At 45.6% G+C, this 22,358-nt stretch overlaps 2 protein-coding genes across 4 annotated transcripts in view; one reads left to right on the top strand and one right to left on the bottom strand.

Annotated features, from left to right (window-relative positions):
* Positions 1-4,106: 4,106 nt before the first annotated feature.
* Positions 4,107-19,740, top strand: tbc1d5 (TBC1 domain family, member 5). Of its 2 annotated transcripts, XM_010892983.5 has the most exons (23): positions 4,107-4,211; positions 9,484-9,537; positions 9,799-9,920; positions 10,929-10,992; positions 11,149-11,257; positions 11,439-11,528; positions 11,641-11,715; positions 11,892-11,959; positions 12,075-12,177; positions 12,618-12,706; positions 12,817-12,867; positions 12,989-13,058; positions 13,255-13,427; positions 13,514-13,656; positions 14,108-14,214; positions 14,690-14,775; positions 14,864-15,147; positions 15,491-15,553; positions 16,314-16,522; positions 16,605-16,704; positions 17,699-17,778; positions 17,891-18,157; positions 18,386-19,740. In XM_010892983.5, the coding sequence occupies exons 3-23, from the start codon at positions 9,818-9,820 to the stop codon at positions 18,659-18,661; spliced, it is 2,610 nt and encodes an 869-aa protein (XP_010891285.1). In that variant the 5' UTR covers positions 4,107-4,211; positions 9,484-9,537; positions 9,799-9,817; the 3' UTR covers positions 18,662-19,740. The 2 variants fall into 2 exon arrangements, with proteins under 2 accessions (XP_010891285.1, XP_010891286.1); XM_010892984.5 differs by lacking the exon at positions 15,491-15,553.
* Positions 19,054-22,358, bottom strand: part of LOC105023629 (inactive phospholipase C-like protein 2) — a 29,568-nt gene continuing 26,263 nt past the window's right edge. Inside the window, exons 11-12 of one of the 2 annotated variants that reach the window (XM_010892982.5) lie at positions 21,485-21,594; positions 19,054-21,343 (exon numbers count right to left, since the gene is read on the bottom strand). In XM_010892982.5, coding sequence (XP_010891284.1) covers positions 21,185-21,343; positions 21,485-21,594 — 269 coding nt within the window. In that variant the 3' untranslated portion in view covers positions 19,054-21,184. Of the gene's footprint in view, positions 21,350-21,484; positions 21,595-22,358 lie in introns of both variants that reach the window. The other variant, XM_010892981.5, reaches the window with a different exon arrangement.

Raw genomic sequence — 22,358 nt, 5'->3', positions numbered from 1 at the left:
GTCTGGGGAGAGGGAGGTCTGGGCATCCCTGCTTAGACTGCTGCCCCCGCGACCCGGCCCCGGATAAGCGGTAGATGATGCCATGCCATGCCATTATTAATTTGATATATTCTTACTTTGGCAGGTGGAGGCAGGGATTGGATGAAAGAGCCAGTTGGAAACTAGGGATGATTAGGCGGCCATGTTGATATAACAGCTAGATTGGACATTTTAACCAGTAGTCCTAGGTTAACATCCCTAATCTTACAGAAAGGGGGGGCCGTGGGACCTTCAGTGACCATAGAACGTCAGGCCTGTTTCACTGAAAGATCTGAAAGATGGCAGCTCCCAACTTGTGTCAATCAATCAATCAAATGTATTTATAAAGCCCTTTTTACAACAGCAGTTGTCACAAAATGCTTTTACAAAAACACCCCGCCTAAAACAACAGTAGTGTTGAATTTCAGTGGCTAGGAAAAACTCCCTAAGAAGGCAGAAATTTGAAACCTAGAGCGGAAAAGAAACCTAGAGCGGACCCAGGCTCAGAGGGTGGACCAGTCCTCTTCTGGCTGTGCCGGGTAAAATATTAAGAGTCCAATTGGAATAATTAATAAATGCATGTGGGCTAAATCCAGAGTCTATTTAAATTTAGACCAGGTCAGAAGCATCACCAGATGGACAAGGACAGGGACAACATGGGGGAGGGAGGAGGTGTCAGTACAGTGGCAGCTGAAATCGTCAGGTATCGTCTTGATCTGCAACACAACCAGGAGGACTTTGGACAGGGACAGCAACGGGCCCCTCATACCAGATACTCCGCAGGTGTGGACCAGGACCTCATGCCCCCCTAAAGTTTAAAACGGGAGGAGACTGGGAAAATTCTGAAAATGCATTCCTCATATCAATAACAATTTATAGTGGAGAAGGAGAACTTAGTGGGGAAGGAGAACTGACCCTACTCCCCCAGCACAATAATATAGCAGCGTAAAATCTTGGGACTGAGACAAGGGGTCCGGCGACACTGTGGCCCTACCCGGGGGAAGCCCCGGACAGGGCCCAACAGGCAGGAAATCAATCCACCCACATTGCCAAGCATCAACCAAAGGGACACCCACCAACCGCAACCACCCTGAATGAGGGCTGAGTGTTGCCAGCAGAGTACAGCCCAAATGCACAAGTGCGCAACAGAGAGACAACAACAAGAGAGACAACAACTCCCCCGAAAGGCATTGGAGAGAGGCCATCCCAGTGGCGATGAGAGCCCACCTGGCAAGAAAGCAAGGGTGGACAGTATCAAGCCTTCTGGTCACCTTCACACCCCTGGGCCAGGCTACACCTAATCACAAACTGTGCTGTAGAGATGAGTTTTTAGTAGACACTTGAAAGTTTGCACTGAGTTTGTATTTCTAGATCAATCCACAGTAGCGGAGCTCTATGAGAAAAGGCCCTGCCTCCGGCTGTTTGTTTAGAAATTCTAGGTACAATTAAAAGGCCTGCATCTTGTGATCGTAGGTTACATGTAGGTATGTATGGCAAGATCATTTCAGCAAGGTAAGTAGGAGCAAGTCCATGTATTGATTTATAGGTTAACAATAAAACCTTTAAATTACCCCTAAACATAACAGGCAGCCAGTGTAAGGATGCTAGTACAGGAGTAATGTGTTCAAATTTTTTTGTTCTAGTTAGGATTCTAGCACTTGTCTGTGAAATTTAATGGGAATTTTCTGGATAGGGACACACAAACATTTGTGCTCTTCAACAACGTGTGGCTCCCACAGAGAAATCATTGGGACTCACAGATAAAATCAATGACTCAGTGCTGCAACTGCCTGATGCTCAGTGTAGAAAAATCCCCACTCATTCTCCTACCTATCCACATCATTATGAATCAATCCTACATGAAGAGAGGCGGGGCTACCACTTTAAATGCACTCATCTGCACCCCAAAATGCTTGGCTAAGGTAATACAGAACTGGAGCAGGTGAAAGGTTTGTGGAAGTGGTTCATAGTCTAAGTTCATCATATCACAAGGATGCATAAATTAAAGTGAATGGTATTGTCATATTTGTTTATTCATATTTGAGTTTGATGTCCTGTGTAAGTTATCTCATGTACTTGACTTCTAACTCTTGTACAGAATCAGAATCATCTTTAATCGCAAATACATTTCCATTTCCTCCAAATTATTTTACTAGATGAAATGATGCTGCTTGATAGATATATCGGGACAGAATACATTTAATCTATGCAAAACTGTCATGTAACATAATGGATGATGCACTGTTAGATAATGGGATGTAAGTGGTGGGTATATATTCTCTACACTGTCAATATTATTATCTAGATGCAGTGAGATGAGCAAGGTTCTGAGTGCAGGAGAGTGCTGCCAGTTAGTTAATAGTTCACAGTTTGGTGGTGTATTGATGTGATGAGCATTGCACAAATAATAAGAAAAATACATGAGGTTTAAAGCAATTTTCAAGAACAACCCATGAACAATATACAGCAATAGGAAATGACAATAACATGACAAAAAAAAATTATGTAGCTTAGCAAAAGGACCAAGCTATGCTGAGAGGAACAAGTCAGTTTTGAGTCTATTTTTGAAGTCAAAGTTGCATGTTACTGGAGGGAGAGTTTGGTTAACACCCCATAACCAAAACTCTCCCTCCAGGGGGGCTGCAGCCCTGAATTATCTGTCCCCCCCCAGAGGAACACTGGAGAAGTATGAGGTTGCAAGGCAATAAAGGGCCCTTGTAGGTGAGGAGCAGGTTCGTACAGTTAATGCCGAACTTGACAGGGAACCAGTGAAGTTTAGGATTGATGTGTTCCTAGGCTTTGGTGCATGTGTGAACCCTGGCAGTCTTGTGAGTCTCAGTGGGACAAAAACCTGGGGAAGAAATTGTTCAGGTGGTATGACAAATATTTTGTTGTCATGACTGACCAATACTGCCTGCCTGCCCTTGCTGAGGTTAGTGTGGACTATAATTGACGTGTGAAGCCCATTTACACCTAGTCTTTATTTCCGCTGCCGTGGTACTTCTGATGGTGTGCCTTGTAGGTAATGATGGGATGTTCTCCTCTCACCTGAAATTGTGGGAGACAATGGCCCACAAGGATTTGGTTTGATTAATGTGAAGTAATAGTTGAATGGTCAATCTCAAAGGGAGGGATGGAGGAGAGGGGGAGGACGAGGGTGTTAACTGAAGTGAACCACCAACTCCAGGCATATGGACCCATCAGCATTAGTTATGAGATCGACCAGAATGGAGACATCTGAAAACTTGAGCAGAAAGATGCATTGGTGTGGTGGTGTTAACTGCATTCATTGGTGTAGATGGAGTGGAGAAAGGGTGACCGCGCAGGCATCCTTGCACCACTCCAGTGTTGAAGTCTGAAGAGACTGTATTTGCTTCCCCTTCTTTATGTGTTACGTCCTGTTGGTCAGGAAGTCAGCGATGCACTGACAGATAGACCTGGACACTTTCAGCTGGGGAGAATTTGTCTTAGTTGAGGTTCTGGGATGATGGTGTACAGCGTAGCACTTAAGTATGTCTTTGGGTGGTTCAGCGTTCGAGCCTTGTAGAATATAGTGGAGGCCCATCTTTATAGAGTTGTCTACAGACCTGTTGGCTCTTAAGGCAAAATTTAGTGGGCCGAGGGAGGCATCAGTGAGGATTTGAGATGAGACAGGACGTCGGCAATGTCATTTTTTTTATGACGGGTTAAGTGCTACAGTACTGTAATCGTTCGGGCAGGACACCGGTTCTTTTTCAGGATTGAAAGAGTGATGGAGGATTTAAAACAGGCAGGGGGTGCCGGGTGCAAAGTGGCTTTAGAACCCTGGAGCTAACCATGGAAACATTGTTCGTCGTTCAGTCTGGGAATAATCAATGGCAATGAGTTTGTTAATTGTAGCCCTGATGAACATTTCACTATTTACATATATTTCTTCTACAGATATACCATTTGAATGTATAGGCTTTTGTTTACCGTACACTTAATTGGCCTTGTCATTAGCCGACGACATAGAAAATACAGTTATGTACAGCAAATGCTAGTCCATTCTATATAATTTGATGATGTAGGATTATTATGCTTCGATCCCGGAGGCACTGACATCACTTCACCTCCTTGGTCACATGTTATCAGCTGTGCCTCAGCATATCCGCATAACTTGGGACTGTTTACAATCAGAACACAGAATGGGGAGCCCTGAATGAGCAGAACAGGTAAAACATACACCCAGAAAACGACAGAAAATAAAATGAACTTTTTAAATAACTGTCAATGAATATGGAGTTTGTATGATGTTGTCGCCATTTGTTTTGTCTTAGTGAGCTAGCGTGTCGGAAGTGTACATATACGGCCTGTGTGCAATCTCGTGCAGAAAGCCTGAATGCTAACCTGATAAAAGCTCGTTATTAATGTCTAAATAATATCGCCAGCTACAACAGTGGCATGATTGGTTATTGAAAATGTGTGGTGTTAGTTACTACTAGTTACCTTAGGTGGTTTGGTAGCTGTTTGTCTATCATGTTGGAGAACTTTAGCTGGCTAGCGCAGCTGCTATATGTAAATTACTGTATAACACAACATTGCGGTGAAAAAATGCTTAGAAGCCTGTACTGAAAAACGTGACGTGCGTGGTTTACTTGTCGTTTAGATATTGCTGTGACTACTGTAGTTACTATATTGAAATGCGATACATTAATTTACTTGCTAGCGCTGTCTGTTATGGTTTTAAACAATATAAAACAGGGCTGGCCAAATTATTTGTATGAAGTCCAAGTTACATTTGCCGAAAAAAGCGTAATCGTGAACAAGAAGGATAAAGCTTTGATTGGAACATTGCAAAGTGCAGTCAGGTTGCTATGGTCTGTAGTTTACCTAACTCCACAGCGATTAGAGTGTCTGCGGACTGCAGTTCCGGTGTCACGTAACGTGTAGTTTTTAATTAAGTAACGACTGATGTCAGCATCAAAATAATAGTCTGCATTTTCACAGTATTATGGTTTATTCTTTGAATAATTGTTGGGTATTCTTTTGATAAATGCTTTCGATTTCCGTCGCAGTCCGCATACACTGATCTCTGATGGTAGTTGTATTTGAGTGTTGTATTGTTTAGACCAGAGCAGGCCGAACATAAGAAGTCGGTCCGGTGAAAGAATCGCTCTGTCAGTGCCCTTTGATCGGCACGGACAGAGGTACACTAGTAAAGGGAATACATTGAGCAGGGTCGCAGTGATCAGAACCTACCCCACCACACTAAACCCCACACTGGAGACGACCAGCTGCTGTAGTGTGGCAGAGGCGAAAGCACATCAAATCCTTAATTTTAATAACGATGTATTTGAGCTCACCAACAATAGCCCGCATGTTCGCATGCGAATGACCTGTGTAACAGCGCACTATTCATTTGGTAAAAACGAATAGAGCGTATCTGAGATGTGATGTTACAATCAGCCTTTACTCATGATGCCGTCCATGTGAAACATGTCCGCTGCTGTATATTGTTCAGGCTGTTCTGGAGGCAAAAGGCGTCTGACACGTGTACCTTATAAACTGTTGACTGTCTTTTAGTACCCACCAAAGGATTATTACTGTTTTCTGTCTTACTGCTTATACAGTTCTGTCACAAATGGAGTACTCAGTGATATTGTTGCATAGCACCTTTCACCAATACATTTGTGTTGAACAAAGTAGTCATGGAACTACTCGCCAAGCCTTGGACTAATTTAATCAGTTGTCAGTTTATGGGCCTTTACCAGAACAGGTCTGCTTTTCAGCTTTAGCAGAAGTGACAATGCATGACAGAAACTCCCTGACTGGTGGACAGGAAAAAACAATTTGGTTGTTTTGTGACTTTGATTGGTCCATTGGAAGGTGTTCAGATCTAGCCTCCTGGCATAGTGTTTGGCTGGAGCAAGGTGTAGCCAGGCAAGACTAGTTCTGTACATGTACCAGTCTATGCTAGACTAGCGGCAGTATGTTTATTGTCTTTATATTTCAAGAGTTGTTCTTTGTGTTATTTCCTTATGAGTGTTTCCTCACATGCAATTGATGCGCATGGTTTTCATGTCTCATACAAAAACAGACACAGTTTCAGGATCCCCTTTGGTGTTTGTCGGCCAGTAATGTTGTTTCTTAGACTTCTCACTCAGCGCCCTGCTTTGTTCAGAATCAGATGTTGCTTGTAGCCTTGGGCAGCAGATGGCTAGCAGTGAAAGCATCCAACCAGTAAGCAAAAGGTTGCCAGATTGAATCCCAGTGGCAGCAACGTGAAAAATCAAATATTTGGTCCTTGGGCAAGATAGCTACCGCAAATGTAGCTCAATGTGGCATCCCTCAGTGTAGGAGTTTGGTAAAACTGAAGGCAAATTTCAATTTAGTACTAAATTAACCTAATCCTATAACTGAATTCGAGGTTGTTATCAAAATGTCACCCTGTCATGTCATATGATGGTGCACTACCCCTGACCAGGACCTTCCGATCCCTGGGGAGGACTACTGCGCTCTGTAGGGTATAGTGCTGTTTCGGCTGTTGTTTTACCCTGCATGTTGGTCTGGGAACGCTCTTGGGTCATGTGACTAGAGGCCTGTGCAGCAATAATTTCATGCTGAAGTCGAGGCATGTGAGTCTCCTAAAATGGAGCTGGGCCATTAACTCTTCCTGTCATCTCCACCCGGGAACAGCTCCTCTCACTAGCCTGTCTTTGAATGGAGGAATAGGTCCCTCATGTCCTTCACTGTGGGATGAGATGACAGTAGTCTGTGTGTTGCTGGTGTTAGACAGGCTAGTGCTGTCAACAGAACAGCCAGTGGCTCTCGGTGTAAGCCAGTGAGACATCGCTAGGCCGATTGCCAGGAAGGCTTACTGTTGTCGCTGAATATTTATTTTTGGCATGTGTGGAAAGTTATTGACCACTGGCTGGACTGATAGCAGGGGTCCTAGACCTGAATTGGGGTTGTGCTGCGGGGCTTTGTGTGATTGGATCACAGGCTCTCGGAGCAAAGGATAGATGTGTCCCAATTTCCTTGACCTCCTAAGCAAAACCATTTGATTGGTTAATTTGGTCCATTTCTTCACAGCAGTCTTTATCCACTAAGACAAACTTTAAATCACGAGGAGGCTGTAGGCTACTCCTCTTCCCTGCACTGGAGTGCCCTTTCCTAGTACGTGTTAAACCCTTTCTTTTTATTCTTTTACATTTTTGTAATTTCACAGACGCAGTGACTTAAAGAGGCTATTTGGGTTAACTGTCTTGCTCGAGGACGGAACGACATGCCTTTCACTTCGCAAACCCAGTGGTTGATCTGGCAACCTTTTGCTGGTCCGATGCTCTGTTAGGCTCCCGCCGCATGTTATTCCTCATTCCTCGCTGCTGTTCATCACTGCTGTTGTCTCCAGTTTTGTCATCATAACCCATAATGCCATGGGCCTCTCAGCTGATCTGTTGTTCTACATAATCAGGCTCAGAGAGCAGTGGCAGATGGCTCTGGGCTGATGCTACACTCTCTCTCTTTCAAGCTCAGTTTTTACCCAGTTGGTTTTCTGTGTTAGTTAGAATTCCTGTGTGGTACTCTAGAATAGATAGACCTATACTCTAGTATTCCTGTGTGGTATTCTACAATAGATAGGCAGTTATAAGACCCAACCCTGTAGGTGAAACAACATGGGTACTAATGGAGCCTAAATCATGGTTGGCCGGAGCTAACCCCAGTATAAACTTAGCCTATGTCTCACTCTATCGCACTCGCGTACACACACGCACAGTTCATATCTTCACAGCAGACGTGAAGCGATGTGCTCGGCCTGTTTACAGTAAAGGAGAAGTGAGTTGTTATAGTTTTCCTTTTAACTCCCTGAGGGTTTGGTTGACATGTAACTTCATGTATTTAACTAGCATTTTTCATTTTATTTTTTGCAAGGAATTTCTGTCTAATTTACCCCTCGGTTCTTTCTTTTAATTTGTCAGTCAACCCTCTTTAAACAACTAGGTTAACTGTTTCTGGCCTACTGGCTCGTGTGATGTGCAGGTCATGACAGACTGTTTTCCGAGTGCTTGTGATGAGCAGTGGAAAGCTATTTACTGCTTTCTACTCTGCACGTCATAAAAGATGAATGCTCTGAATTATTGGACCGATCTCCCAGTGAAATGTAGTAAATTATGCAGTTGTTAATTTGCCTTGATTGTTGCACTCAGAAGTTTGCGCCTGTTACAGAGTAGGAGATTATACTTTGTATTGCAACTTGAATGGGACAAAAGTGTGTGTGTGTGTGTGTGTGTGTGTGTACACATTTTATTAGCTATTTAAATGGGTCCTTAAAAAAAAATCCTAAATCTAACTTTAATAACCTTAAATGCAGTTGGTTAACTTAACCTCACGCTAGTACCTAAAACAAACGGTAAATGCCTATGTTTCAGTCCAACCATACCCCCAATTTTAACTTCTAAACTTAATAAAAAATTCAGAATTGGAAAAAAAGTCCCAATTAGAGAAACGTTTCTGATTTTACCACTGTCTGAAAAGGAATGCTATGCTGGGCCTTCCCTTCCCTAGCCCACAGCGATTAGGGTTAGGCAGACAGTACAGAAAATGTCGTGGAGAAAAATCTTAGTTCCAGTCTGGGACTTTTGTCAGTAATGTTGTTTCTATGTGGATAATCTGTTAGCAGAATTGTCACGCCGTTACATTCCCAGTTTGAAAGCGAGTGGTTTTGTTGACACGGGGAACCAAATGGCTCCAGAGATTCTCAAATGTAGTTTGCCCGTGTGATGATGACCTGTTAGCGACTTGAAAAACCTGTGGAACTGCTTTCACAGCCAATCTTAGTACCAAGTGAGAAAAATCAGCACACTATTCCTACCTATTCGCAGCATCTGTCTCTCGTTTTCTATGGCTGGAGATTAGTTAGTTCTAATTATTTAATGGTATAACGTCTTTCATAAGGGAAAAAAAAAAAAACACGACTTAAAGAAAGCATTAGTCTGTGTGAGGAGCAGATGTTGCAGAGGCAAACAAGCACATACATTATGCATATAAAATAATTTATAGTTTGATAGCGCGCGCGTGGCTGATTTATCGAAGCCGGGTTCCATGCGCCTCGTTAATAGGTTTAAAGGAGATGCCTTTGTTGTGTTATTTCCATAATTAATAATGGAGAATAAGTAAGGCTTTCTTGCTGCAGTGGAAGGGGCCATGTGTTATGTAGGCCTATAGGCCTATGTTTTTTACACACACACACACACACACACACACACACACACACACACACATACACACACATTCATAATTCACCATGTAAAAGGCCTAGCCAGGATACAGAATAGAGAGGATGAGTTTTAACCTAAAAGACAGCATAAAGGTTTAATTAAAAAGAGGACAATATGAAACACTGAGTGTCTTTTGGTGAGGATGGAGAAACATACCAAGCTTTTATTTCTTTCTGTCCTGAATTTCTTTCATGTTTTTTGTCCTGAATGTCTTTGTTTCTCTCAGATAAGCCTGCATACTTCCTGTGTCCCGGGAAAGGAGAAACACAACATTGTGACTGTGAGTATGGACATGAAACAATGACAAAAAGCTTGAAATGTTTGTATCGGAGTATTGGCCTTTCATAATGAAAGTCAGTATGTTCTTGAATTTCTCTATCAAGTCCCCTGTTATATTCTACCTTTTTTGCTCTGGGATGTTTTGTTTGGCTCTTACTCTGGGGTGGTTCACTGTGGCAGTCCCCCTGTTCTTGTTCTGCTGTGACGGAAAACCACGCTCATTCTGGTTTCTGGTTCTTACTGGCATTTTGTGTCCTCTCAGGTCCTGTTGGGTGGGGGTCATGCAGCACCCTAACTTTGAGACACGCCACCCTCTCCAGGTTGAGGGAGAACAAGAGACTGGCTTTGACCCTCTCAACAACTACAACAGGAACCGCAGCCGTGGTTGGTCAACATTCACAACGTGTTCATGCAGGCTTTCTGTACTTCCTAAACTTTTTGTATCTGTTCTGATGTGTAATGAAACTCTCATTAACATTTGATATTCATTACCATTCAATGGGGCTGGTACAATTACTGTGTTATGGATAAAGGCTGTCATGAAAATAAATTGATCTGTCTAAGCCATAGAATTATAAATACTAATAATAGTTGAACGGACAACTGACTGAAGACATGATGGCCGGTCTGTGTACTAAAAACCAGTCAGAGCTAACCTTACATATGGGCTAACGAGTACAGCCCTGCTAGATATTGAGGACAACACTTGAAAATGTGTCTTTATTGAAAATCATAGTCTTGATGTAGTTAGTTTTGCTATTCAAACGGTTGGCGGGCCTACAACAGTCATCCAAAATTGAATATGGAGAGGCTGAAAGGCCGTTGTAGAGAGAAAGGAGCCTTGGTTAGGGAGGCTGACGGGGGTAAAGGTACAGGGAGCGTTGGGAGCACGGGGTGGCTTGTAAACCTGTGACTCAACTCCAGCTGATGACGCCTCCGGGCAGAAGGAGAATGTGCGTTTGCATGTTGTTTAGCTGATGAATATTCATAGTGAGGGTCCCCAGAGCAGCTGCACACAACACATTCCTGTTATATGTTATAATGTTGATTGACAGCTCCCAGAAGTGTGTTCATCTGCGGGGTAAATTAATGATTATTTATGACAATGATTTAGGTTTCCAACTTTCCGTTCTCTTACTCACTCTCGAGGACCTTTCGAAATGCATCTTCTATCCTTTTCCTCACGGCATGACTGGGGGTTGAATGAAATGCGTTCTAATGAATTGTATGGCAGTCGAACTAATGTATTGAAATGCATCAGAGAAAAATGATGCATCGATCAAAAACCCAAACATTCATTACCGTGAACCTCCTTGGTCCATATTGTTGGTGTGTTTAACGCCACCTAGTGTTTGCTTGTTGGATTTTCTCAAGTGTTTGTGTTTATCACAGGAGGATCCCTGGACAGCAACACTCTGTCCTATTCCGAATCAGAGTCCATCCTCCTCTCATACAGGTGTGTCTCTATGAATTTTTCATTCTTCAGCCAGATCTAATTCACTGAGATTAAACAAAAAATAGATTTGACAAAAACCGGGAACAGTTAACTCACTAAATCTTTACCGTTTGCCCTTTTCTCTGTTGCTCGCTCTACATTCCTCCCTCTCTACAGGAAAGAATGGGATGACCTGTTTCTGAACAGTAATTACCTGGCCAGGATCCGGCAGACGGGCATCAATGGTCGATTGCGGAGCAGCCGATTCCGTAGTGTTTGCTGGAAGGTAAACTGGTTTCAGAATCCGGTCTGGGGCCGGGTGCACTGACCGCCCAGACGCCGTGAACGCTGGCGTTAGGGATATTTCTAGTACGTGACTGTAGTCTGCTGTGTGACTGGCCTCGCTGGGATGTTATACCTGGTTCTGTGCCCCTTGGTGGTAAGTGAAGCTTCTTGTCCCCCCCCAGTTGTACCTGGAGGTCCTTCCTGAGGATAAGAGCCAATGGATCAACAAGACGAAGGAGCTCCGAGCCCAGTACGAGAGGATCAAAGAGACGGTGAGTGGCTGCGCGCCTGTTGTGTCTGCTTCTGTCTCTTTCTGTCTGTGTGTCTCATTCGAATGATATTTAGCAGGCGTTTTAATTGTGACTGTCACTCCTCTCCTCTCAGCACATCACCAACCCCCGCAAAGCTGCAGGCCAGCAGGACCTGGTGGTCAACAACCCACTCTCCCAGGATGAGGGGGTGAGTGTCAGCTAAACGACTTCTGAGTGACCCACATAATAAGGGGCCATCTCTGTTATACAGCACGAAGGTCACTTCGTATGAAACCTTAATTCTTCCTTTGTTTAGACATGCATTGTTGAACTGTGTATATTCTGGTCCATGTTTCACCGCTGTCCTCTGCCTCACCTTCTCAGAGCCTGTGGAATAAGTTCTTCCAGGACAAAGAGCTCAGAGGAATGATCAAACAGGATGTGATGAGAACGTGAGCCTTAACATGTTATCTGCTGCACTTAACATTCAGCCCTGCGCTCTAATGGCTCGTGACCAGCTCATGGAAACACTACCTCTTCACTCACCCTCTCTCTCTTTGTGTGTAGCTTTCCTGAGATGCGTTACTTCCAGGAAGAGGACGTGAGGACCAAGCTGACGGACATCTTGTTCTGTTACGCCCGGGAGAATGAACAGTTACTGTACAAACAGGTAGCGCTACACCACCAGTGTCAGCCTCTCCTGGCCCAGACTGTCAGATGTGCAGAGCAACACAGGCCCACCCGGCTTGCTGTTACTCCCTGTAGACTACTAGATGCTATGTGGTCCATTCAGTTCTCCACAGGGAGACGTATGGTTGACCTGGCAGAGTTCTAAGTGGACGTGACACGCGGCTGGCCACCGGGTAATGGTGTTTAATCATGTCCTGTCAATACTGATAACACACCTCATGCATCACCCTGAGAGGGATAAGGCCTGATGTTTGGTTTTTCTTTTTAGGCCTAATCATGTAAAGCACTGTGAACTGGCCCCGTGAATGAAATGTACAAATAAACCTGCCTGTCTGTCTCTCTCTCTCCCTCTCTGTCCGTCTCTCCGGTCTGTCTCTCTCTTTCTGTCTGTCCCTCTGGTCTGTCTGTCTCTTTTCATAGGGAATGCATGAGTTGTTGGCGCCTATCGTGTTTGTCCTACACTGTGACCATCAGGCCTTTCAGCATGCTAGTGAGACAGCCCACCCCAGGTCAGTCCCACCTGCAGCCCTGCTGAACCACCGCGACGCCCCCGGTTAGCCACCCTTCTCCTCTCCTGGTCCAAATCTGTTCCATCTAATGCTCTGTGTTTGTCCTACAGTGAGGAGATGCTGTGTCTGCTGAATCCTACGTTCCACGAACACGATGCATAGTGAGTGAAATATCCCTTCTACCTTCACCTTGTCCCAGGTGCTGGCTATAGTAAGGCCGGGTCCGATGTATTAGTTGAGATCCGGTCCATATGTTCTCACCCGCGTGTCTCTGGCCTACAGTGCGATGTTCTCCCAGCTTATGGATACAGCGGAACCCTGGTTCTCCAGCTTCGAGAGGGAAGTCAGAAGGGTCAGTACTGTTGTTCTTAATGTTCTCTTCACACTGGAAAATGGAAGCGCTCGCCGACTGCTGACCGGCACGCTTCTTCTAAGGCGCCTAACGTATGCCGCTGTTTTGTTGATGTCATTTCAACACCGCTTTGACGTTTTTTCGAAAGGTGATTTCCACCCCGTCGCCCTTATCTATGTTTTGCGCGACTGTTCAGGGTAAAGAGGAGATGATGACCAGCATGCCGTTCGCCCGGCCGCAGGACTCCGGGCCGTCTGTTGCCATAGTGACCAAAGTGAACCGCATCCAGGACCAGCTGGTGAAGAAACATGACGTTGAGCTGCACATGCACCTAAACCGCCTGGAGATCGCCCCGCAGATATACGGCATGTGAGTTGTGTGTGTGTGTGTGTGTGTGTGTGCGTGTGTTAAATATGTTTGCATGTGTTGTAATGCGTGTACGATTGCTCCTACAGTCGGTGGGTGCGCCTGCTGTTCGGCCGGGAGTTTCCCCTGCAGGACCTCCTGGTGGTGTGGGACGCCCTGTTCGCTGACAGCATCACTCTTGACCTGGTGGACTACGTCTTTGTAGCTATGCTGCTTTACATCAGAGACGCATGTAAGGTCCTAACTGGCCAGGAGTACATGTGTCTATCGGTTACAGGATCTACACACACATCCTACAATGTCTTCCAGTTGATGACATGATATGGTCACAAAATACCTTGGGTCTCAGTTTGTTTTTAAAGGTCGCACTGATGCGACCAATTAACCCTAAAAAGCCAGTTGAAAAGGTCACAATATTAGTCACGAGCCAGAGACTTTGAATTAGGCCGTCACGTAGAATGTGAGTCAGTCAGTCAGCTGGCCAGTGGGATTGGCTAGCTCCCTGTCAGTCAGTCAGCTGGCCAGTGGGATTGGCTAGCTCCCTGTCAGTCAGTCAGCTGGCTGGTGGGATTGGCTAGCTCCCAGTCAGTCAGTCAGCTGGCCAGTGGGATTGGCTAGCTCCCAGTCAGTCAGTCAGCTGGCCAGTGGGATTGGCTAACTCCCTGTTCTTCCATGTGTCTCAGTGATAGCAAGTAACTTCCAGACCTGCCTGGGCCTTCTGATGCACTACCCAACTATAGGAGACATCCACTCTCTACTACACAAGGCTCTGTTCCTCCGAGATCCCAAGGTAAGATTACACACACACACATCTCTGGAAGACCCACACACACACAACTGTCCTGGCTCCAACAGACGTCCTGTCCCGTCTACTCCATGCAACCAGTGATCCGTGTGACCAGTTGTTCCATCACGTTGTGGTGTCCGTGACAGACAGGGGGGTCTGATTCGGTGTGACAGAACCACTTCAGGGTGGGCTGGGTTGTCCTGACGTGTCCCAGTCACTGTCATCCCTGGGGGGGGGTCTTCAAGGGTTAAAGGATGGATGGATGGAGATGATCATGGAGAGCGAACGTTAGGGCTGGAAAAGGTTAGGGAGAGGTTGAGGAGAGGGAAAAGGTGGAGGTTAAGCAAAGGGAGACAGTCCAAGCCGAATAGTTGGGGTGGAATGAGGGATATTGACATCGGGGCTGGAGGACCATGTTAGTCAGATTTGATGACTAATACATTGGAGCTGTATTCTCTATGGTTGCCTTCTCCTTTAGAACAATCCTCGGCCCGTCAACTACCAGTTCCAACAAAATCTAGAATACTACAAGACCAGAGGGGCTGACCTGGTCAACAAGACCTGGTACGTACGCACGCACGCACGCACAAACGCGCCCAAACTCTGCTGTTCCACCATGTCTTGTTGAAGTACGTCTTTCCCTCTCCCCCAGTGCCAGTGCAAGTGCCAAGAGTGTTCCTCTGAACATCAACAAGGTGTCCAGCAGTCTACTCAGCTTCGGGAGGAAGCTCATCCCTGCCATGTCCGGAGGTGGCTCCTCTGGCATCTCTCCAATCAACAGCGAGGTCCTGTCTGCCACCTCCCCCATCACTGTAGCCCCCCGCCCCCAGGCTGACCCCCTGTCTGGCCACGCCCCGCTGCAGACGAAGACGCACCTTCAGGCCCAGCAGCATCGCCTTCTCAAGTCCGAGAGCATGCCTGTCCACCTGAGCAAAGGTGAGACGTGGGCGCGTGTGCGCGCACCTTTCTATGCATGTACACGCACTTAAACTGCTACATTATGACGTTTAAGCCTACACATCTGTACAAAGCCGGGACTCCATTACACTGCAAGAGGAGAATAATGGCCTCATAAGCATTACTGCAGTGTTGTGTGTTGCTGACTTCACTATATAACGGGGCCAAAAATGTGTTGCTGTTAGTTGTAGGGTTAAATGGAGTTATGGTTCGGCATTGCTGGTTGGGTTTGGTTTAGCCGTAAATGTTAGGGTTTTGAGGTTAGGATTAATGTGTGTGTGTTTGTGATACTAGCGACAGCTTTACTCTCCTGTGTTGTTAGATGTAGTTTCAGCTGGAGGCTCTCAGGTCTCTCTCCCCACCCAGATTTTCTCTGACACACAAGGTAACTGCTACCATAGCGACCGCTTCTGTGTGCTTATGTTTGTGCGTGTGTGTGTTTTCTGGGCGTGTTTTTGCATCCCCCGTCAACCAATTCGCTTCAAGGCCAAGCTCTGAGCGTCACCGGTCTGTTGGTTTTCTAGATCCTTTTCCTCCTGGTTAATCAATGAATGAATGAATCAATCAATGGCATTGATTAGACCTATGGTCCACATTCACCCATTCAACATTGTCTTGATCAATCATTTGCGAGCCAGCAGAACCGTGGCATTCCAGAGATCAATGTTAGACTGCTAGAGAATATGTTTTTTGATTCAACCTTACTCAGTTGGTCGAACCTGAATAGTTCTTGTTGGGAGGTTAGAAACATGACATGCTCATGTATTAGAGACACTGGTGTTTTGCCTTTGTGTGCTTTGCTCATGTCATGCTTTTTATGTGAGGTCCCTTGTTTTATGTAATATATTGCTTTTCTGCACTGTTGTTGTGGTTGTCTTATTTTGTTGACTGCATTTCGTTTACTTGCACTTGTTCAATTACAAAGTTTACTCTAATCTTATGTTGTAGTAGTAAAAAGCAAAAAAAGTTGAAACTGCTAAAAAGTTAGAACGTGTTTCAATGTCTCAGGTTTTCTAGCATGTTGTATCTAGCTGGTTGAGATAAACAATGAATAATGTAGCTCTCCAGGAGCAAGGTTTATTGGAGCTGGTACCTCTTATCGCCTTTATTTATTGAATACAAGCCCATCCATTTCTCTTTTTCAGGCCAATCCTCCAGGACAGTTAGCTCCTCCCCCAGCATAGAGAGCCTCTCTGGGGGGCGGGGTCATGCCACAGCATCCCCACCTCTTCCGGTCTCAAGGGGAAGTGACATAAGCGCCTCGTCCCCACCCCTCTCGGCCACCAAGAAGGACTCTTTCTTCAGCATCAGTCGCTCACGCTCCCACAGCAAGACCATGGGCAAGAAGGAAGCAGTGAGTAGCTGTCCCTCTCCTCTTTCTTTTTCTCTGTCTCTCCTCCTTTCTTTCTAACTGTCTCCCCTTTCGGTGTTGTCAGGAGGAGGAGTTGGAGGCTCAGGTGTCTTTCCTACAGGGTCAAATCAATGACCTGGAGGCCATGAGCAAGTACTGTGCCAAGATGATGAGCACTCACATCGGTACGTATTCCCAGCAACACATTATGAACATTAGTGCTCATGTGTATAATCATTTACATTGTGTATAATCTGTCAGTTGACTGTATATACAGCTTTTATGTTTTGGAATTAAAACGGAATTCTTTTAAAATGTTGTTTATTTATTTTAGAAAATTGTAATGTTGAAAATGTAGTACTTTTTGAGAGCCCCCTGTAAGGTTACATGTTTTTCATCCAGACCTAGACAGTTGTTTCTTCTGAACTATTTAAATGCTAAATTTACCGAAGGAAACGAGGTAGAGTGCAGGGGCAAGAGAGTAATGTGAGGTAGGCTACAGGATTTCTGTGTTAGGACTCACAGTACCTCTGGGTATATCAGGGACACCCATGCTTCAGATTATTTATGGAAAGCGGATATTCCTCATCTGTTGCCCTGAGAGCATGAACAGCTACCCACCGCTGGAGAAATAAATCCAAGGGGAAACACTGCAGTGAGCTGCTCTGTAAGCTATATCAGGGATTCCCAAACCTTTATGGGCCTCCCCATTGTGAAAAGTCTTGGGAGGCGCAATCTGAATTTTCATTGTCACAAACAAATTCTTCAAATGTCTCCAATCCCCCGTTATGCTCGCCTTATTCCAAAAACCTCCACAGCAGATTTGCCAGTTGAAGATGTATCTGATACACATCCTGCGAAGCCATCAAACCACCCGCTCAACCGGTGAGGAACGCGCATTCCCCTTCCAATAACTGCCATTAAGGCTGCAGGCGCCTGGCCTGACTGACCGAGTCGCCTGAACGCGCGGAGACAAGGCGACCGTGTCACATTCGCACCCCTCCCTGCAGGAACCCCAGGCACCGATTGGTGTGTCTGTGACTCCTGGCCGCTATGACGTAGCTGTACTGAGACGGTGACCCAGACCACCGGGCCTCTGGGGGGGACCCAGTGTAGATGTTCTGTCTTGGTGGAGTGGCGTTGTGTTACTGCTGAGTCACTGTGCCGTTGTCTCCTCAGGTAAGATCCAGGAGGTGATTCTGCAGGAGCACCTGGAGAAGGAGGACGAGGTGCTGGTTTCACTGGCCGGGCTCAAACAGGTACTGCGCCAACACAGGCGTGCAGGTGTGGGTTCCAGGCGGGCCCAAACCGAGAGTGTATGTGCGCGTCATGACTTGAAGGTGTTTAACGTGTCTCCGTCCCGCCTGTCAGATTAAGGACATCCTCAAGGGGGCGCTGCGTTTCAACCAGAGCCAGCTGGAGGCCGAGGAAAACGAGGAGATCACTATCGCCGACGACCACTATGACCAGGCCTCCAACGCCGCCGCTGCTGTCGCCCGGCAGAACCAAACCGGCAGTCAGGTGGACGACCACCCGTACCTGGCTGCTCCACAGCGCGGCGACGGTGATGGAGAACAGGATGACAGAGGAGAAGAGGAGGTGGAGGAAGAGGATGAGCACGCCCCAGCAGAGCAACAGGTGAACACACGCACTCGCACACGGTTGCATTGATCATCACTTAGGTGTGTAGCAGTGCACACTACCTGAAAATAGGCCATTCTGTCCTTCCCACTCTCCAACACATATCCTATGCATTAAATCTGTGGTGCATTGTGGGGAAACTGACTCGTTGAATGGCGCTCAAAATACCAACTACTGGTTGGGTGAGTGGGAGGCGACGTTAAACACGCCCTTATCCTCCCCCAGGAGTCCCCCCCTCAGTCGTCTGCCGGCTCGGAGGGGAAGAACTGGGACGACTACATCCTGGTCTCGCAGGACGGAGAGCTGCAGCCCAGTGAGGGTGGGGCCGAGACGACCCCTCCAATCAGACGGCTCCGCGGCTCCGTCAGGGTAGAGCCGGAGGGTGTGGGGACATTCCAGGACCCCCTGATTGGTGCGGCGTCAGGCTCCTCCAGCCCAGATGAGGGCAGCACTCACAGCAAAGACTCCGACTTCACCATGGTCAACCCCCAAGACCTGTGAGGGACCTGTGTACGGGGCGGGCGTTTAACCTAACCGCAGGTCTGGGGTCAGTTTACCCTCCTCTAATCCTCACCTTAACCATTAGGGGTGAGAAATGCACATCTGACCTTAGAGCAGTGTCTAGCGCGTAACCTCAGCCCAGCCTGGATTGGGTCGGGTCCTAAAGGGGAACCCAGCGGGACACACCAGCCACCGCTGGATCAAACAGAAGACGAGTGGACCGAAATAATACGGCTGTCAGCAGAAACCAATAACTAATCGGTTCTCTCATAGTCTCTGACAACGCGACCTCTTTAACCGGCTCTGTATTCCTTCCGGAATACCCTCTACTCTCCCCTGAAGTATGTACCCTTATGCTTGGGCGGTTATTTAACCCTACCTCTGACTTTGTGGCGATACACATTTTTGCCACAAGAGGGCGCCGCTAGACAGCTCACCACCGGTAAGCCCTCGAGCTGAATTTCATAATGCATTTATCATTGTGGACTACGCTTTTGCCTTCTCAATGTACTATGGGAGGGAAGGGTAGCACTCATGGCAGAACCCAGAGCTGTCTCACCCCACACCTGTCTTTCTGTCTGGGTCTGTCTACCCCCCAAACTTCTCATTGTCCTTTAACTGTTCCGAGACTGAAATTGCTCTTAACCGCAGATTTAGGATCTGATTCCCAAATTAGTCCTACACCTTTCGGGGTAGGGGGTCAAACAATCTGATCCTACATCAGCAGTTATAAATATAACTCCTTCAACTTTAACCAGTGCCTGGAAACCATTATGACATTTACTCTTCTTTTGATCTTTATGTTTTGTTTTAAAGATACAATTTTAACCTAATGAAGCTGCATTACATGGTGAAAATTAAATTATGGCAAACAGATTATTTTTTTTCTTTTTTAAATCAATTCAATGTGAACATTTTTATGTATGTAGTAATAACAGATTTTCATTATTTCAGATGTCCTTCTATTTAGTTCTCTTGCTTCCTGTGGTAGCCAAGTATAGCATTGCACACAAGGGATTTCCCTCTTGCAAAGATGTTATTAACTGTAGACCAATAAAAGCATTGCTCTTGCTTCAGTATGCCTGTGTCATGTTGTCTTTGTTTGACGAAAAGGAAAATCGCTGTAAGTAAAAACATTTTAAATATAAAAATGTCTAAAACACAAACCGTTCTGACTGAAAGTATTAATAAAGGATCACTAGTTGTTTATTCCATTAGACATTTGAAAATGCCAGTGGATATTGAATACTCTGGATTAAAGAAGGTTGAGCCCTGGTTTTATGTGACTGATTGATGTGCGGCAGGCTATTGGAGTAAAGCAAAGGGCAAGCAGAAAGTAGGTGTGGTGAATGCAAACAGTGTTTTATGATTAGATAGCTATGTCAGCAGTCAGTTTAGAAATTACTTCACTGGTTTATTTACTGGTTGGTTCTGGTAATGAAAATGCTATGGTTACGGTTTAGAAGAGCTTCAGTGTTAGATGTAAAACACGTAGAAGGGTGTGAGGCCAGTTTCTCTCTCTTCAGACAGCCAACATCCATGATGTGCTTCTCCGTCATAGCAGGCAGATTTACCTGGGATGTTCTGAATGATTGTTATGCAGCAAAGAAGCCAAAATCAGATATTAAAATAATACTTTTTGACATGAAAAAACTGAAAAATATTGGTCAAAGTGCTATGTACGCACAACTCTGAACACTGTTAAATGCTTTTTGATCATGCAATTGAGTAATTAACACTTGTTGAGTTCCATTATTAACCTGTGCCATCCATGCACAGAAAATGTACATAGAAAATGAGTTGAACAGGCTTGGAACAATAGTTTTAGGAATCAGAATTTGTGAAAGTAAGAATAAATGGCATTTCTGCCCATGTCCATTTTTGTGATGACACTCAGAATGAAAGCCAGTCCATCCATTATGCCACAACTGACCTGAATGAGGATGCCCTGTTCTACTCATTCTCTGTACACTTCTACATTCTTTTGTGTCACTAGCCAGTGTGCCTAAAAAATAAAAATACATGGCTCTGTGTAAAGCATGGCATTGGCAAAATCAGGATGATCTGTTGGGTTCTTGCTGGTGGCCACCCATACAAAAAGTATATGTGCACAACTAAAGCCTCTGCTAAATATGTACTAACAGCCACTATCAGCTGTTTCCCACACTATATCAGACTCATGACACGCACACTTCCCTGTTTCAGTTTCACAGTGTTCTATCGTTTCAAAAACGTGGAATCCTGTTATTTACAGCTGCATACAGTGTAAAGGACAGGGCAGTCTTATGTCCATCTTTCCCAGACTTCATTCTTTCACTTCATTTTCTTTCAAGTCTCTAGGGTGTTTGACATCACTTTGTCCTCCTGGCCGTGCTATAAAACCCTTTTTCTGTTCTTCAGTTGATTTCATCTTCCTACCACTCTTTGTCGTTGTGTGGAGAAAATGCCAGACTGGGCAGGCCACGGACAGATGCAGAAGGGGCATATTGCTCAGTTTACAGCAAGCTGATCCTAGACCTGTGCCTAAGGGGTCAAAGCTTTGTTGTGAACGGCATCCAAGCTGCATCGGGGGCGGGTCGTCTGTCCAGTCCTTCCCTTACTTAGGTCAGAGGTCAGCGCAGCGTAGTGGACCTGCTTCAGGTTCTCTTGCACCTCTGTCTTGGCCCGTTTCAGCAGGTCCACCTGCCCCTGACGTAGAGAGGAGATTATCTGTCAGCTGATGCTATGGGCTTGTCTTCCATACATATGGGTTATGACATGTATTTCTAACTGTGCGTGACCCTGGATAGAAGTGTCTGCTGAATGACTAGAATGGAAACTCACCTTCAGTATGGTGATGTTCCAGCTGAAACTCTCCACAGCTCTTGTGACCTTACGACCTTTAAGCCCCTCCTTCACTGCCATGGTCTGCAGCTTTTCGTGGAATTCCATGGCTAGGAGAAATACAAACACACGTTTGTTTTTTCTATACTTGTGGGGACCAGAAAAACTGAAATCTATGTTCCCTAACTGTAACCTCAATAACTTTTATGCCTAAACTTAACCAAACCCTAATGCCTGAACCTAAAAGTAACCTGAATTCTAATACTAAAGCCAGTCTTTACCTAAACCTTACCCCCAGCCATAATTCAGATTTTCTCTAGTCAAGACCTGCCAGTCGCCTTGTGGGGCCCAATTTTTCAGGGTTCACTTTCTTTGTGGATACTTCAGGTCCCCATAATGCACACTGACATGGATCACACATACACCTCCATTTGTCAACCTTTTCATGGCTAAACCCAGGCGTAAGGATGGTCTGGTCAGTGGTTTTGGGGGGATTGTATGTCACCAGTCATTGGAATGTAAGAATGAAGAGACTAAGACCAGGTCTGTTTAAGACGTGCATTCCTTCTGATTTGAAAAGGTAGTTTACAGTTGAGCTGCTATCTGCCTGCAGTGTGAGTGTGATCGTCACAAACACTAGGAATAATGCCTTCAAATGATTATCAGCAGCTGAATATACTTTTCTACAACATACCTTTGGTTAAGTCCTGGCCTGAATTAAAGAGGTAAAAAAAGTAAGACAGAGAAGGCGAAAGGCAGCATCCACAGACGGATCATCATCTCGTCTCTGGCCAGACTGAGCGTGTGCGGTACTTCGTGTGCTACGTCTGGCTTCCTCTGTTCGCACAGACCACTGTCACAATCTGTCACTGTC

Source organism: Esox lucius, chromosome 10 (assembly GCF_011004845.1).
Source record: "Esox lucius isolate fEsoLuc1 chromosome 10, fEsoLuc1.pri, whole genome shotgun sequence".
NCBI classification, from domain to species: Eukaryota; Metazoa; Chordata; class Actinopteri; order Esociformes; family Esocidae; genus Esox; species Esox lucius.
The sequence above is the reverse complement of the archived record's forward strand: the minus strand, read 5'-3'. Positions and strand labels throughout refer to the sequence as shown.

Excerpts from the sequence above, each read along its gene's own strand:
- tbc1d5 (XM_010892983.5), top strand. The coding sequence starts at position 9,818 with ATGCAGCACCCTAACTTTGAGACACGCCACCCTCTCCAGGTTGAGGGA. Across the intron at positions 11,258-11,438 it reads TCCGTAGTGTTTGCTGGAAG|TTGTACCTGGAGGTCCTTCC; the intron begins GTAAACTGGTTT and ends GTCCCCCCCCAG. Across the intron at positions 18,158-18,385 it reads ACGCCCCAGCAGAGCAACAG|GAGTCCCCCCCTCAGTCGTC; the intron begins GTGAACACACGC and ends ATCCTCCCCCAG.